The sequence below is a fragment of the Gossypium hirsutum genome, chromosome A05, assembly GCF_007990345.1.
Source record: "Gossypium hirsutum isolate 1008001.06 chromosome A05, Gossypium_hirsutum_v2.1, whole genome shotgun sequence".
NCBI classification, from domain to species: Eukaryota; Viridiplantae; Streptophyta; class Magnoliopsida; order Malvales; family Malvaceae; genus Gossypium; species Gossypium hirsutum.
This window is the reverse complement of record NC_053428.1, coordinates 97,256,841-97,270,301: the sequence shown is the minus strand read 5'-3', so window position 1 is coordinate 97,270,301 and position 13,461 is coordinate 97,256,841. Positions and strand designations below refer to the sequence as shown.

The 13,461-nt window shown below is 29.9% G+C and overlaps 1 protein-coding gene across 3 annotated transcripts; it reads right to left on the bottom strand.

Moving 5' to 3' along the window:
• Window positions 1-3,851: 3,851 nt before the first annotated feature.
• Window positions 3,852-9,906, bottom strand: LOC107959878 (2-oxoglutarate dehydrogenase, mitochondrial). 3 transcript variants are annotated; one of them, XM_016896046.2, is made up of 9 exons: window positions 9,671-9,906; window positions 7,274-8,826; window positions 6,884-7,110; window positions 6,468-6,800; window positions 5,636-5,882; window positions 5,344-5,472; window positions 5,043-5,258; window positions 4,715-4,838; window positions 3,852-4,377 (listed from the first exon to the last, which is right to left on the bottom strand). In XM_016896046.2, the coding sequence occupies exons 2-9, from the start codon at window positions 8,822-8,824 to the stop codon at window positions 4,133-4,135; spliced, it is 3,072 nt and encodes a 1,023-aa protein (XP_016751535.2). In that variant the 5' UTR covers window positions 8,825-8,826; window positions 9,671-9,906; the 3' UTR covers window positions 3,852-4,132. The 3 variants fall into 3 exon arrangements, with proteins under 3 accessions (XP_016751535.2, XP_016751536.2, XP_040970131.1); XM_016896047.2 differs by having other exon boundaries at window positions 9,558-9,823; XM_041114197.1 differs by having other exon boundaries at window positions 7,274-8,935; window positions 9,671-9,823.
• Window positions 9,907-13,461: the final 3,555 nt, after the last annotated feature.

Below are 13,461 nucleotides of genomic sequence, written 5' to 3'. Positions count from 1 at the left end.
CTAAATTGGTAAGAAAACAAAGGAAATAGACCGAAATAACTACCACATTTAACGTCAGGTCAATCATGACATGAATTAGTATCTTTGAATGTTATCATTGAATTTGGTATGTGATGGAATAATATAGATACTTGGTCTGTTAGATTATGTTACATATGGAAATAATTGGAAATATATGATTTGGTTAATGACTATAGTGTGGTATTTTGATGATTGATTTTGGGAGGCTATAGTATATTAAATAAGCTTATGTTTATTGTGAAATGATACGTTATTAGGTTGGCATTATGGTCAACTTTAACATGGTAGGAATTGTTACTTATATTGCATGCTAAGCACAAGTATGACTTAATTCTAGTTGGTAAGAAATGGAGTTGAATCTTGGTATTAGATTAGAATTTAAAACATGGTATGTTAGGTAGTTTAAATGCTAAGTGTTGGTACAAGTATAGATGAATTGATTGAAAAATGTTGTTTATTGTTGAATTGAGGTGTCAATTGTGACATATTGGTTAGGCACTTAGGGTGGTTTTATAAGTTGTATTTTGGGTATATTTTGATGCATTTTGAACAGGTCTAATGAATGGTTAAAGGCTTGTTTATGGCACAAGTAAGAATCGATTGTGTGATTTGATTTAAAAGGCATATTTTGGCACACACGGGCAAGTGACACGGTTGTGTGCTCTATATTATCAAGGTGGTTTTGGTTAAACACGGTCACAATCTCTCACATGGCCTGGCAACACGACCGTGCGAATGTTTGTAAGATTTTAAATTTAGGTCCACAGACTTGTTGATAAGGCCGTGTGACATTGCTTTACACGGTCTCAACTCGTCACGCGGCCTGGACACATGCTCGTGTGACCCTGTTTTACACTTTTGCTCAATCTTTTTTGAAATGTTCTAAATGAGTTCTTGTTTGTTTTGAAATTGATTTTAGAGCTTTCGTAAGCTCGAATTAAGTTCAAATTTGTATGCAAGACATGATTTGTTTGATGAATAGATGATTTAAGATTTTTTTGAATAAATACTTGAATTAAATTACATGTTCCAATGCTGTTATTTATTAAGCATCTCGTAACTCAATTCGGTGACGAAAAGGAATGAAGGTGTTACCGCTCTTATTTAAAATATTCATAGGTAAAGAGAATTTATGAGAAAATTTATAACCATGATTACACATTAAATGTTAATGGAAAAATGTAGTATTATAATTAAAATAAAGTTTGTAATGCTACATAAAAGAAAGTAGTGGGTGTAACATGCAAAATAAGAGTGTGATTCACTCTCTCATATCGGTTAATCTGCATATAATTTAGACAAAAATGTTTACTTAACAAAATCTATACCTAATTATCAAAAATAGATGATTGTCATTTAACTTTCAAATGTTACCCATATAAAATAATATTATATCATGCTATGTAATCGATTTTACTTTAATAATATAAAATAAATAAATAAATACTAGAATAAGATAAAGGAGATTAATATTTACGAAACTAAGCAAATTTTATATTAAATAATTGATGGAAAAACCTCAATTTTTACGGAAAAATCTTAATAAAAAACGTTAATTAAATATTTGAAATATCAGGATTAACTTCTTAAATTCATTAAAATACCAAAGTTGTCCCTTTTCTTTTACCCTAATTTCTCCTCTTAGGAGCTGATTTTATATATTATATAGATTATATTATAATGTTATTAAATTTCTAATGTGTTCACACTATAAAGAATTCACATGTGACAAGGAGAGATCCTAGTCATTTGTGGAGGGAAAAATTCAACAAAAACCCCTCCACTTTTTTATATAATTCTTAATGGTGTTCTGCAATATATTTTTTTCGTAACAAGTCATTTTCAATAATTCAATTTACAATTTTACATAATAAGTTACAGTAAATTTTAATTTTTAATTTTTTTTAATATTTTTAAGTTTATCACTCTTTTTACCAATTAAATACGAAATAAATATTTAAAAATATAAATAATGTTACAATAAATTGTTTAATGATCACAATATTTAGTTCTAATTATCAATCTACATTCACTAATTTATAATTAAAATTAAGCATGAAACTATGTATAAAAATAGACTTCACACAATCTACTATTATAATATTTATATTTTAGAAATAAATTCAAAATATATTTTTTAAAAATTTATTGTAATATCAATTATAATATTTTAAAATTAAATTTACATAATATTATGTATTACTAATGAAATATTAAAATATATTCAAAATGCAATTTTCTTACGTACTTTTTTTTCATTCAAACATTAATCATTAATCTATTTTATCTCTCTCTTGAACAATTATAATATGTAGTTACTTTTCTCTCTTTTTTTTCATTTATTAATTTCTCATCTCACATGGAACATTATTTTATTCATTTTATTGCCATAATTAGTTTTTTAATTATCTTTTAATTTATTATTCCAATGGTTAAACATAATTAAAATATTTTAATAAGTTTAACAATTCAAATATAATAAAGATGTTTTCAAAATTATAATTAAAGCATATATCCCATATTACAAAATTATCAAACTCGTGTTTTTATATTTACTAGTTTCTAATGTCGCGTATATTACACGTGATTTTTTTTATATTTAAGTTTGGTAATTTATTAAACAATATAATTTTACATATGTAGTTAATACAAAATTATATTATTAAAATAATAATTAATCAATATAATCAAAATAAATCAATTATTTTGATAATCCAAAATAATCCCTGATCATTAAGCTTTAAGCAGCGTTTGTGCAATATAATTTCCATTCCCATTTTTTCTTATTTTTTAATCAATAAATTGTCCATATAGTTTGTAGATAATAATAATAATAATTGCTATAAATAAAATATTAATTGAGTTATATAAATATATTATTTATAAAATCATATATATGAAATACAAAGTTATTGTACAAATAATTAGATTTCAATATTTAAATATAATTTTTTTTTTTACTTTTTCCGGTTAATGAAACAATAATAGCTTAAAGATAAAATAATTCGATGTAAATTTTAACCCTTTTATATGTTACTATATAAATTATTTAATATATATTTTTAAAACTTAAAAATCCTTTAACAATAATTAAAATTATTATTTATAATTATGATAAATATTTTTTATTAAATAAATTTAATTAACCAAATATTTTAATAAGGTTAAATTCTTATATATGTATATATATTTATATAAATGTGATAAAACTTTATAAATAATAAAAAAAACATTTAAAATTGTGAAATCAGTAATGCAATATATTGATCACTACAATAGTTTTTTTTTTTCCGAACTCGTGTTTTTATAGATATTTTAGATTTTAGATTATTATTCTTTTTTTTTATCCGTTTTGTAAGCATGTCATTATTTAGTATTAATTGAAAATATGCTATGTTTTAATATATCTTTATATTAAAATATAATGCAATTTAATAATAATAATAATAATAGTTTTATAAATAATTAGATTTTTTTATTTTTAATTGAATATTATTAAACAGAAGTGAAGATAAAAAGGTAAATTTAACAAAAGGATAAATTTATCTCTTAATTTAAAGTTTAGTTAATAAATAAACCTTACGAGTGTTTGTGCAGTTTTCATCTAATCTCATCAAGTAGTAGTGAAATTTTTATCTCAATCTTTTAGTACCACTTTTAAAAATGATTATATCAACTATCTATATATTTTTTTCATTTGAAAAATTAGAATTTGAGGCTTTTTATAACCATTAATCCTTGAAAAATCATAAAAATTAATACAGACAATAGGAGTTTTAAAAAATTTAGAGGAAAAAAGAGTAAAATCTTATTTCCAGAATATATGAAAATGAAACCATAATTGCCCTGAGAGGTCGTTTAATTTCTGCATTATGAAAGGAACCGGTGCATTGTTTATACTGTTAGGGTTTAAAAAAACCAAAAAATATTACAAATGAAATTTATGATAATCACTTCACCTTCATGTATCGGTGCCTTAGCAGAGAAGGAATAGCGGAAACATGACTCATCAAAATAACACACCCTAACAGTTTTCCAGCTCTGCACCGGATGTTATTTTTGAGCATTGCTTTAATACTATAGTTTTTCAACAATGATTTTGCGCAAAGCTTCAGATAGTGGTATTGGTCTTGATCGGTTCGGGTTGAATGGCCTTTTGCACGAGCTCCGCTTGTTCCTTCACATGCATGGAATAGAAGCCGGTAGCAGTGGAAGCAGATGGAGCACGGCCAACATATCTGACATCATCAAAGGTTCCTCTACCCAAAGCAGTCATTGCCCTGGCAAGACGAGGGGCGATGTAGTTGTATGCACCCATGTTCATCGGTTCTTCCTGGCACCAAACAATCTCTGCGTCTGAAAGTATAAACCCAAAATCATGTCTCAGTTTCAGGAAAAACAAAAAAGCAGGAAAAGAAATAAAGGGTCGCAATACATGAAAAATTACTAAACCTATCAGTATACATTAGGACATCAAGTTTCTTTATAAACAAAAGAGGGAGAGATGGAGAGAGACGAGTATCTAAATTGAATATACATTTTTAACAAACCAAACAAAATTTTTTCAGCAGCAAGCTTTTAATCAGCATTCAAACCCAACTAAATTCCCAAAAAGACAATGTTTCACATTGCGTCTTTAGATTCAGTTAGAATTGCTATATATCAAGTTTTAGTCTAAGATTGGACAACATACTTGGATATCGCTTAAGCTCTCGTTGGATTAGGTCATAAGGGAATGGGCAAAGCTGTTCCACACGACAGATAGCAACGTCGGTAGCATTGTTTTTCTTTCTCTCTTCATCAAGCTCATAGTAGACCTGAAAGCAGATAGCGTATCATTATTGTATAAAAACGACACAAAACCATTAAACCTGCAGGGAACTATGCATAAAACCCAATAAAATAACACAATTTATGAATCTTAGTTGTCTGCTTCACTCTAAAAGAAACAACTCCACACTTAAACAGCTTTTGAAAGTCATACATGGGGGAAAAAAGCGGAAACCAAGGGCATAGCATACCTTTCCGGAACAAAGTACCAAGCGTCTTATACCCTCCTCAAGGTCGGAGTGTATATTCTGATCTTTTATAAGGCGCTTAAATCTGGTTCCTTGTTTATCAAAACCAGGGTGGCCTTGGACATCATCAAATTCAGAGAGATTTGATTTGCAGTCCTTGTGACGAAGTAAGTTTTTGGGGGACATCATGATAAGAGGCTTACGGAATTCCCTGTGTATCTGAAATAGGAGAGAAGACTGATAAGGAAATGGCAAGACTAGCCCCGAAGCTGAAACATCATTAATAACCTTTAGTTGCACTGACCTGACGCCGCAAAACATGGAAGTAATTAGCAGGTGTTGTAACATTAACCACCTGCCAGTTGCACTCCTGAATTTGTTTACGAAGAGTTGTATCCATCTCAGGTATCACAAAAGGATTGTCATCACTCATCTGCAAAAATTTATAAAGATGTAGTCATAAATGCACCATTGAGTCCCCTTTTTTATTTTTATGTGAAAATGACATGCTAGGGAGCACAGCCTGATTTTGAATAAAGGATGATGAAGCTAAATCATGATGCAAAGAACAATGCATGCTATTTCATGGGGAATACCTGAAGATAACGCTCTAGTCGTGCACTTGAATGTTCTGGGCCTTGTCCATCATAACCATGGGGAAGCAGCACAACGAGACCAGTTTGACGCAGCCACTTTGCCTCCCCGCTACTTATAAACTGATCAAATATCACTTGAGCACCATTAGCAAAGTCACCAAACTGAGCTTCCCACATAACCAATGAATTTGGATTCTCCATCGAGTAACCCAATTCGAATCCAAGCACACCAAACTCAGAAAGAGAACTGCACTCAAAGACCACATGTTGCTCAGAAAAAGAATCCAAAATTAACAAAAAGATCAAAAGTAAAAATGCCACACAAAACTAAAATGCACAATCAAACAATTCTCCAGCAGGGACATAAATTTGCACGAGAAGCAAAAATATCGCCACATAAAGAAGAGAACAGTAAGTTTGCAAGTGAAAGATCAACTTAAAATTCTGAACTTGTACACATTGCATAGAGTGAACCACATAGAAACCAAATTCCAAGTATAAGGTGCAGTCAAGTGCAAAAGTTCTCAATAAGCTAAGCCATAATGCAGAGCACAATTGATGTTTAATTTGGAATATCTACATAAATAGATTCCAAATTAGCCTTAATATCAAATAGTTACACAAATAAAGGTGTCTTTTTCTTCCTTTTTTACTTTTTACTATTTTTCCTTGAAAATGTAAAATATAGATGGCTTCTCTTCCTCTTAAAGGATTTCCAAGACAAATTAGTCAAATACATAACCACATCTTGTACAGTCACTATCAGAGAACACGTATTAGATGGACTGAAAAATTAGCTATTGCACAAAGTCCAAAGCATTAAAAGGGTTACCTATTGCTGACAGTAAACATCTCCTCATTTTGGTTGATGATAACATGGTCCAGAGGGCAATACTGTTCCCCTGTTTCCTGATCGTGAATCACAGAATGCCGATGACTGAATGTACCCCTTTCAACATCCTGACCACTCAACCTAACATGGTTACCTTCCACCAGCAAGGTAGCAAATGCAAGTGCTTCACCCATAGCCCAGTCAAGGCCCTCCCCTGTCTCAATCATCTGCGCACGTTGTTCATAAACCTTCTTCACTGCTCTATGAGGCTTAAAATTATCTGGGAGGGTTGTGATTGCTTTGCCAACATTCTTCAATATCTCGGGTTTAACCCTGCATAACATGCAAGTTCCATCAGCAAGTACACGTAAGAGATACCAAAATGAAAGTTGAAATTGACAAAGAAGCCAAAATACCCAGTGTTCCGAACACGTGAAATTTGTTCAGGTGACTTGAATCCCGTCCAGTAAGCAGAAAGCCAGTCACGTCTTTTGGGAACATAATCTTTGCTGGCCAAGAATTCTTCATTAAGAATTGTACTGACCTTCTGACTTATATTACCAATGTCGTCATCTGTCACCTGCCCAGACTCCAACAACTTGTTTCGGTATATCTGAAGTGCTGAGGGGTGATTCCGAATGATCTGTTGAAGAAAAAAAAAAAGAAGGAAGAATTTACATATGTGATGTTCAAGTAATTTCTCAGGAACATATTAAAAAACAAAAAAAACAAAAAAAAAGGGTAGGACCAACTAAGACATGCCTAATGGGGAAATAAATAGCCAAAAAGGTAAATAGGCTACAGACCTTATACATCTTTGGCTGTGTAAAAGATGGTTCGTCAATCTCATTATGCCCAAATCTACGGTAGCAGACCAAATCAACCACCACATCTGAATGGAAGGTTTGGCGCCACTCAGCTGCAAGTTCACATGCATGGACAACTGCCTCAACATCATCTCCATTTACGTGGAAAATGGGAGCATCCAAAGCTTTGGCAACATCAGTACAATACTGTGAAGATCTGCCTGCCCTTGGATCAGTTGTAAATGCCACTTGGTTGTTGACTACAACATGTATGGTTCCACCAGTAGTGTAGTTTGGAAGTGCACTAAGATGAAGAGTTTCATAGACTACACCCTGTCCAGCAAAGCTTCCATCTCCATGAATCAAAACAGCCATGTTCTTGGTCCTATCCTCATCATTGGAGTAATACTGCTTTGCTCTAGTTTTTCCGACAACAACTGGGTCCACAGCCTCCAAGTGACTGGGGTTGGCAACTAAAGACAAATGAATTCTCTTTCCACCTCTTGTTGGTCGATCATAGGAAGTTCCCAAGTGATATTTGACATCACCAGTTCCTGTGTAAAGCCCAACTTCATCCACAGGCTTTGTACCACCACTGAACTCACTAAATATTTGACGAAGTGGCTTTCGAACAACATTACCTAGCACATTCAATCTTCCTCTATGAGGCATTCCAATAACTATGCTTTCGACCCCTAGATCAGCAGCCCTATCAAACATCTCTTTCATTCCAGGAATTAAAGTTTCACCCCCTTCTAGCCCAAACCTCTTGGCTGTTGTCCACTTGGTAGCCAAGAAATTTTCAAACTGTGTACTCCATATAAGCCTATCAAGAATGACTTCACGCCGCTGGCGATTGTACTGCATTGGCGTTGGAGTTTCAATCTTGTCTCTCAACCAGTTGCACTTGTCGCGGTCAGCAATGTGCATGTACTCGAACCCAATGCTTCCACAGTAAGCCTGTTCAAGCCGAGTCAAAATCGACCTAAGTGTCTGCACTGGTCGGTTTTCTGATAAAAATCCAGCCATCCTCCACACACCTAAAAAGAATTCTCTATCAAGATCAGCTTCAGTAAAACCATAAAGAGCTGGATCCAAATCATCAGGAATTTCCCTTTCCTCTAAACCCAGCGGATCCAACTTCGCTTTCATGTGACCATTAACCTGGTAAGCCCGCACAAGCAATAACAATCGCATACTCTCCTGAATGGTCTGGCCTGAAATTCCTGGAGATGTGGCAGCCTGACCAACAAAATTCCTGAAGAAATTGTCCCATGACTCATCAACACTATCTGGGTCAGCTTCCCAGGCCCTTTGAAGCTCCTCTAAGTATACACTACTGGTTCCATCTAAGAAACTATCAGTTAGCTTAGAAAGTGGAACAGGGCGAGGAACGGGAGCAGTCTGTGCCTTTGATTTAAAGACGGTGGTGTGAAAAAATCGACTCTGTGAAGGAACAATGCGTGATCGTGCAGCATATGATCCACCCTGAGACAAAGTCCTCCTAATAGCAAGCTTTGCCACACTTGACCCAGCTCTAAGCCACCCCATATCTATCAATCAACAATATTTATGAGCCAACAATTCTCAAAGATTGTATAATACCTCCACTCTCAGAACTCTATCAACACTCGCTACACTCTTACTTCACCAATTAGAAACCTATTTAACATATATATATATTTAAAAAGGCTGTATATGTGAAAAGTCAACAACATTAATAATAGCTCAAATACAAGAAAATGCATAAAAGTGTTGAATTTATAATCGAATATCAGTAATATTCTTAATCTAGTATCCATAAAAGTGAGCTCTGGTAGTTCAAGTTCACCAAAACACATAAAAACTTTGAATTTATGCTCAAATTAAAATTAGCCTAGAACAAGGTTATAAAAAATTTCTAAACAATATAATTGATCAAAAGCTAATAACTGAATAAAGAAAACAATTAAATTCAACCGCCTTAACATTAGCAATTAAAGTAACCAATGTACAATTTTCTCAATAAAAATTAGAACTTCTTAAGCTTACAACAACAGAAATTAAGTCCAACAGCATAAACTCTCCTCACTTCCTTAAAACAGATCAAATCGATATTTTTAAGGAACAAAATTTAAAGATTAAAAAAAAAAAAAAAGAGCCAAGTTAGTTGACCGCATATTCATCCACACAGAAACCAAAAAAAATTATTAAAAGAAATCAAAATCAAAGTCAGCAACAGATGCAAGCAGACGGAAATTCTTAAAAAATAATAATTATCATAACAGAAAGGAAACAGATTTACCAGAGAAACAGAAGAGATAATCTGCTTTTAGAGAAATCAGATGAAAATAGAAAAAAAGAAATGAAAACTGAAGTTAAAGAACAGTTTGGGAAGGAGGAAAAATAAAAAGATACCTGGAAAATAGGAGAGAAAATTAAAAACCCTATAAGAGAAATTAACTTTAGCTGTGTTGGCTTAAGACTTTTCAAAGTTAGGACCAAAATCTTGGTCTTCAACTCTCTTCCTTTTTATTCTTGGCTTTTTCTCCTAATTTCATCTCTAGAAATAATGAAATACCTAAATTTTGAATATAAAAAATATTCGGGATTAGTTTTATTACTCATATATAGCGAATTTATTACTAACTAAAATTCTATCACAGATGTCACGCCGTATTACTCATTTTATTCTTAAACCATGTCATCCAGGTTCCATTCATGTCTATAAAAAATATGTTAGACCTCGTGAAAAGCACCCAATATTAAAGTAAAAATTTTGAGTTTTTAGTTTGAGTGATAAATATAAAGTTTTGTGAGTTTAAATTTTATTTTATATGTTTTTATTTATTTTTGTTAAAATAAAAATATTAAAATATTTTCAAATAATATAATTTATTTTAATTACGAAATGATATTTTTGTGATTTTCTTAATTTAATTGGTGTCTATTTGACTCATAATACTAATTTAATTTAAAATTTTATTAATAGTATAGATATATTTTATTTATTACTAAATACTTACTTGGAATGAAAATTAATGAAAAGAAGTAACCTCATTTTCATAGGATTTACTTATTATATTTTATTGGGAGTGTAAATTTGGTTCGTATATTTTTTATTATATACGAAAATAATAATAAAAAAGTAAGTATTTTTTTTAAATATTGACCACGAGAATAAAAATTTATATCATTTAAGTTATAATGAAACTAAAAAAATTATATTTGACAAAAAAAAACTAAAAATTTATAAACTTCGGGGTTGTACTTTAGAAATAATTAATTTTTTCCCGAAGGAAATAACCAATATTATATTTTAGGAAATAATTACGAAGATATGAACTCCTTAACGAGACAAACACTACTATATTAATAGGTTTATATGTGCCTTTAAGAAAATATAAAAAAGTCAATTAAATTTCTCGGTTTAAAATTCTATAAACACTACTATATTTATTATTTTAATAGGTTTTTTTATAAAAAATTAAAATATTTTAAATATATTTTATTGCTTTTATAAATTTTGTTTATAATTTTCATAAGTTTATATCAATTTTCATAATTTTATATTTTTGATAATTTTTTTCCTGATTTTTAATCATTTTTATAGGAAAATATTAGATTAAATCGAAAGTTACCACGTATCACCGTATGATTGGTTTATTAATTTATTTTAACAGTCAACGTGGTCAATGATGGAAGCTGTTAATGGAGGAAGGGGTGATCATAGTTTGGTTAAAATTGAATTAACCTACGAAACCAATCTAATTCGGTTAATCGATCAGCGGTCGAATTTAGTTCGCTTGGAGGTCGGTTAATGATTTTTTAAAATTTCAATTATCAATTAATTCGGTTCAAAATCGGATAATTAATCAAATTAACTGAAATAAATAATATATATTATATATAACATTCTTTATTAGCAATGTATTTTTTGAACTATTATTTTTTATAGTAATCAAAATAAATAATATATATAATATATAATATATCTTTTGAACTATTAAAAAAATGAACATTAGCAATATATATTTTTATATATTTTATATTTATTTTAACCAAAAGGTAAAAACATATAAATTTCAATTAACCGACCGAATTAATTGAAATATTTCAGTTTGGTTAATGTATTTGAAAAAAATTTAGTTTAGTTAACAGTTAGCGGTTAAAGATTTGGTTCAATTAATATAACCGAACGTTTGAACATAACTAAATGGAAGGGTTTAATTGATTATTTTAATTAACGACTGGGGTTTAATTGGATGGAATTTAATATAGAGGCTTAATTGATCTTTTTATATTTTCTTAAAAGCTTTTTTGACATATAAACTATTATTTTATGTGAATTAAGCGTATTTGTCTCATTACTATTTTATGTGAAACAAGCGAATTTGTCTCTCTTTTTAAGTCATTAAACTAATTAGGCAAATTTGTTTCATTATAAATAAATAAATACATATAAAAATCATTTGACAGTAATATCTAGGAAAAATATTTGGCATGGTATCGTAGAGTTTTTAGATTCCATAAATAGGATTTAGGGTTAACAAGTGTCTTACAAGAAAATAGTAAAATATTAAAATAAATAAATATTTAAAAGAATACATGATGATCTTTTAAAACTACTTGTAAAATAAAAAAGTATTTTGTCAATGTATCAAATATTAATATAATATTTATATATATTATTAATTTTTTATAAAAAAAAAATATCTGATCCAACTAGTCCAAATAATAAAACTCTTATCAAAGGTTGGATTTAAACAAATTGAACCTACTTTATCAAACAAATAGTATTTGATGTACCATTTCATGCAATATTTCTCTACTTCCAAATAAATGTTATTTCGAAAGGGGTTGGATAGCATAAACAATGGAGGAGTGGGGATACGTCGGAAGGGGATGCAATTGTAGGAGTGGACTCGTTTGTTCCTGCTATGGGGGAGTGACCAGGGATAATGGGAGACGTTCGTTATGGGGTTTTCCCGTAAGGATTTGCTTGGTGTTGGAAGTTGAGATGTGGAGGACTTTTGAGGGAGTTAAGGTAGCGTGGGAAAAGGGAGTAAAGAAGATTGTCTTAGAGATGGGATTGTATAGAAGCAGTTAACATGTTGAGTGGTCATATTCGAGACCAAAATTTGTTAGGAGGGAGAGTGAAGATTTATCGGAACATATGGAAGAATTTCAAGTGGTACATGCATCAAGACAGATGAACAAAATAGTGGAGAGTATGGTCAATCTTATCATAAGAATGAATGTTGAATGGAAAGTCTTTAATGAACCTTACTAGATGATGTATGATATTATGGTGGCTGATGCTCCAAACTCAATGACAAAACAAAACGGATAAATTTTTGTTTTACTTTAATATTTTGTTTTTGAAAAAATATTAAAAATTTATTTAAACATGATAAAAAAGTAATTATAATTTATTTAGAAGTTCTCTGTTATTTTTCTGTCTTACTCAATATTTTTTTTATTGTGATTTATTAATTAGGCATGAGATGCATTAAATATTACTCCATTTTATTTACTTAGCCGGAATTTTTTAAGTAAAAATTAATTAATCATAAAAGGTTTATAAATGCCAACGTGTTTTCCTCAATTTATTCACGTTATACTATTCACTACAGTTTAATTCTTTTTCTTGAGGATTTCATTGGTTTATAAAATTATTTAATTATTTGGCATGTAAATTTTTTTAATTTGAGTCTAATATTTTTTTTTTGTCTGTAAACTCTATTTCTTAATTTAGTACTTAAATTTTTTTAGTTTGGCATTTAATTTGTCAAACCTTATATAAATTACTCTAATATATTAATAATATTTTTTATTAGGTAGCAAAAATAATCTATATATAATTGACAAGTAATAGATGACATGGAATTTATTTTTTATAGTTTAAATATTCCATTACTTTTAGTTTAATTTCTTTTTAATTTAACATGATGACTTTATTTTATTTTGGGTTTTTAAAGCTATTATTTTATTCTTCAACATTCATTTGTTAAGCAAATTTAAGCATATTGTTTAGAGAAATAAACAAAACTTCAAATGTCATTAATTTTCATGTCACCTACTACATTTCAGTCATACATTAGCTATTTTTGTCTACTTATAAAAAAAAACTAACACTACTAGTTTTTTAGTGTAATTTGTATAACATTTGACAAGTTTAGGTACTAAACAGGACCAAGAAGCCTAGG

Coding starts and splice junctions, on each gene's coding strand:
- LOC107959878 (XM_016896046.2), bottom strand. CDS start 8,824: ATGGGGTGGCTTAGAGCTGGGTCAAGTGTGGCAAAGCTTGCTATTAGG. Junction 7,111..7,273: donor CACAGCCAAAGATGTATAAG/GTCTGTAGCCTA, acceptor TTTCTTCAACAG/ATCATTCGGAATCACCCCTC. Junction 6,801..6,883: donor TCACGTGTTCGGAACACTGG/GTATTTTGGCTT, acceptor CATGTTATGCAG/GGTTAAACCCGAGATATTGA.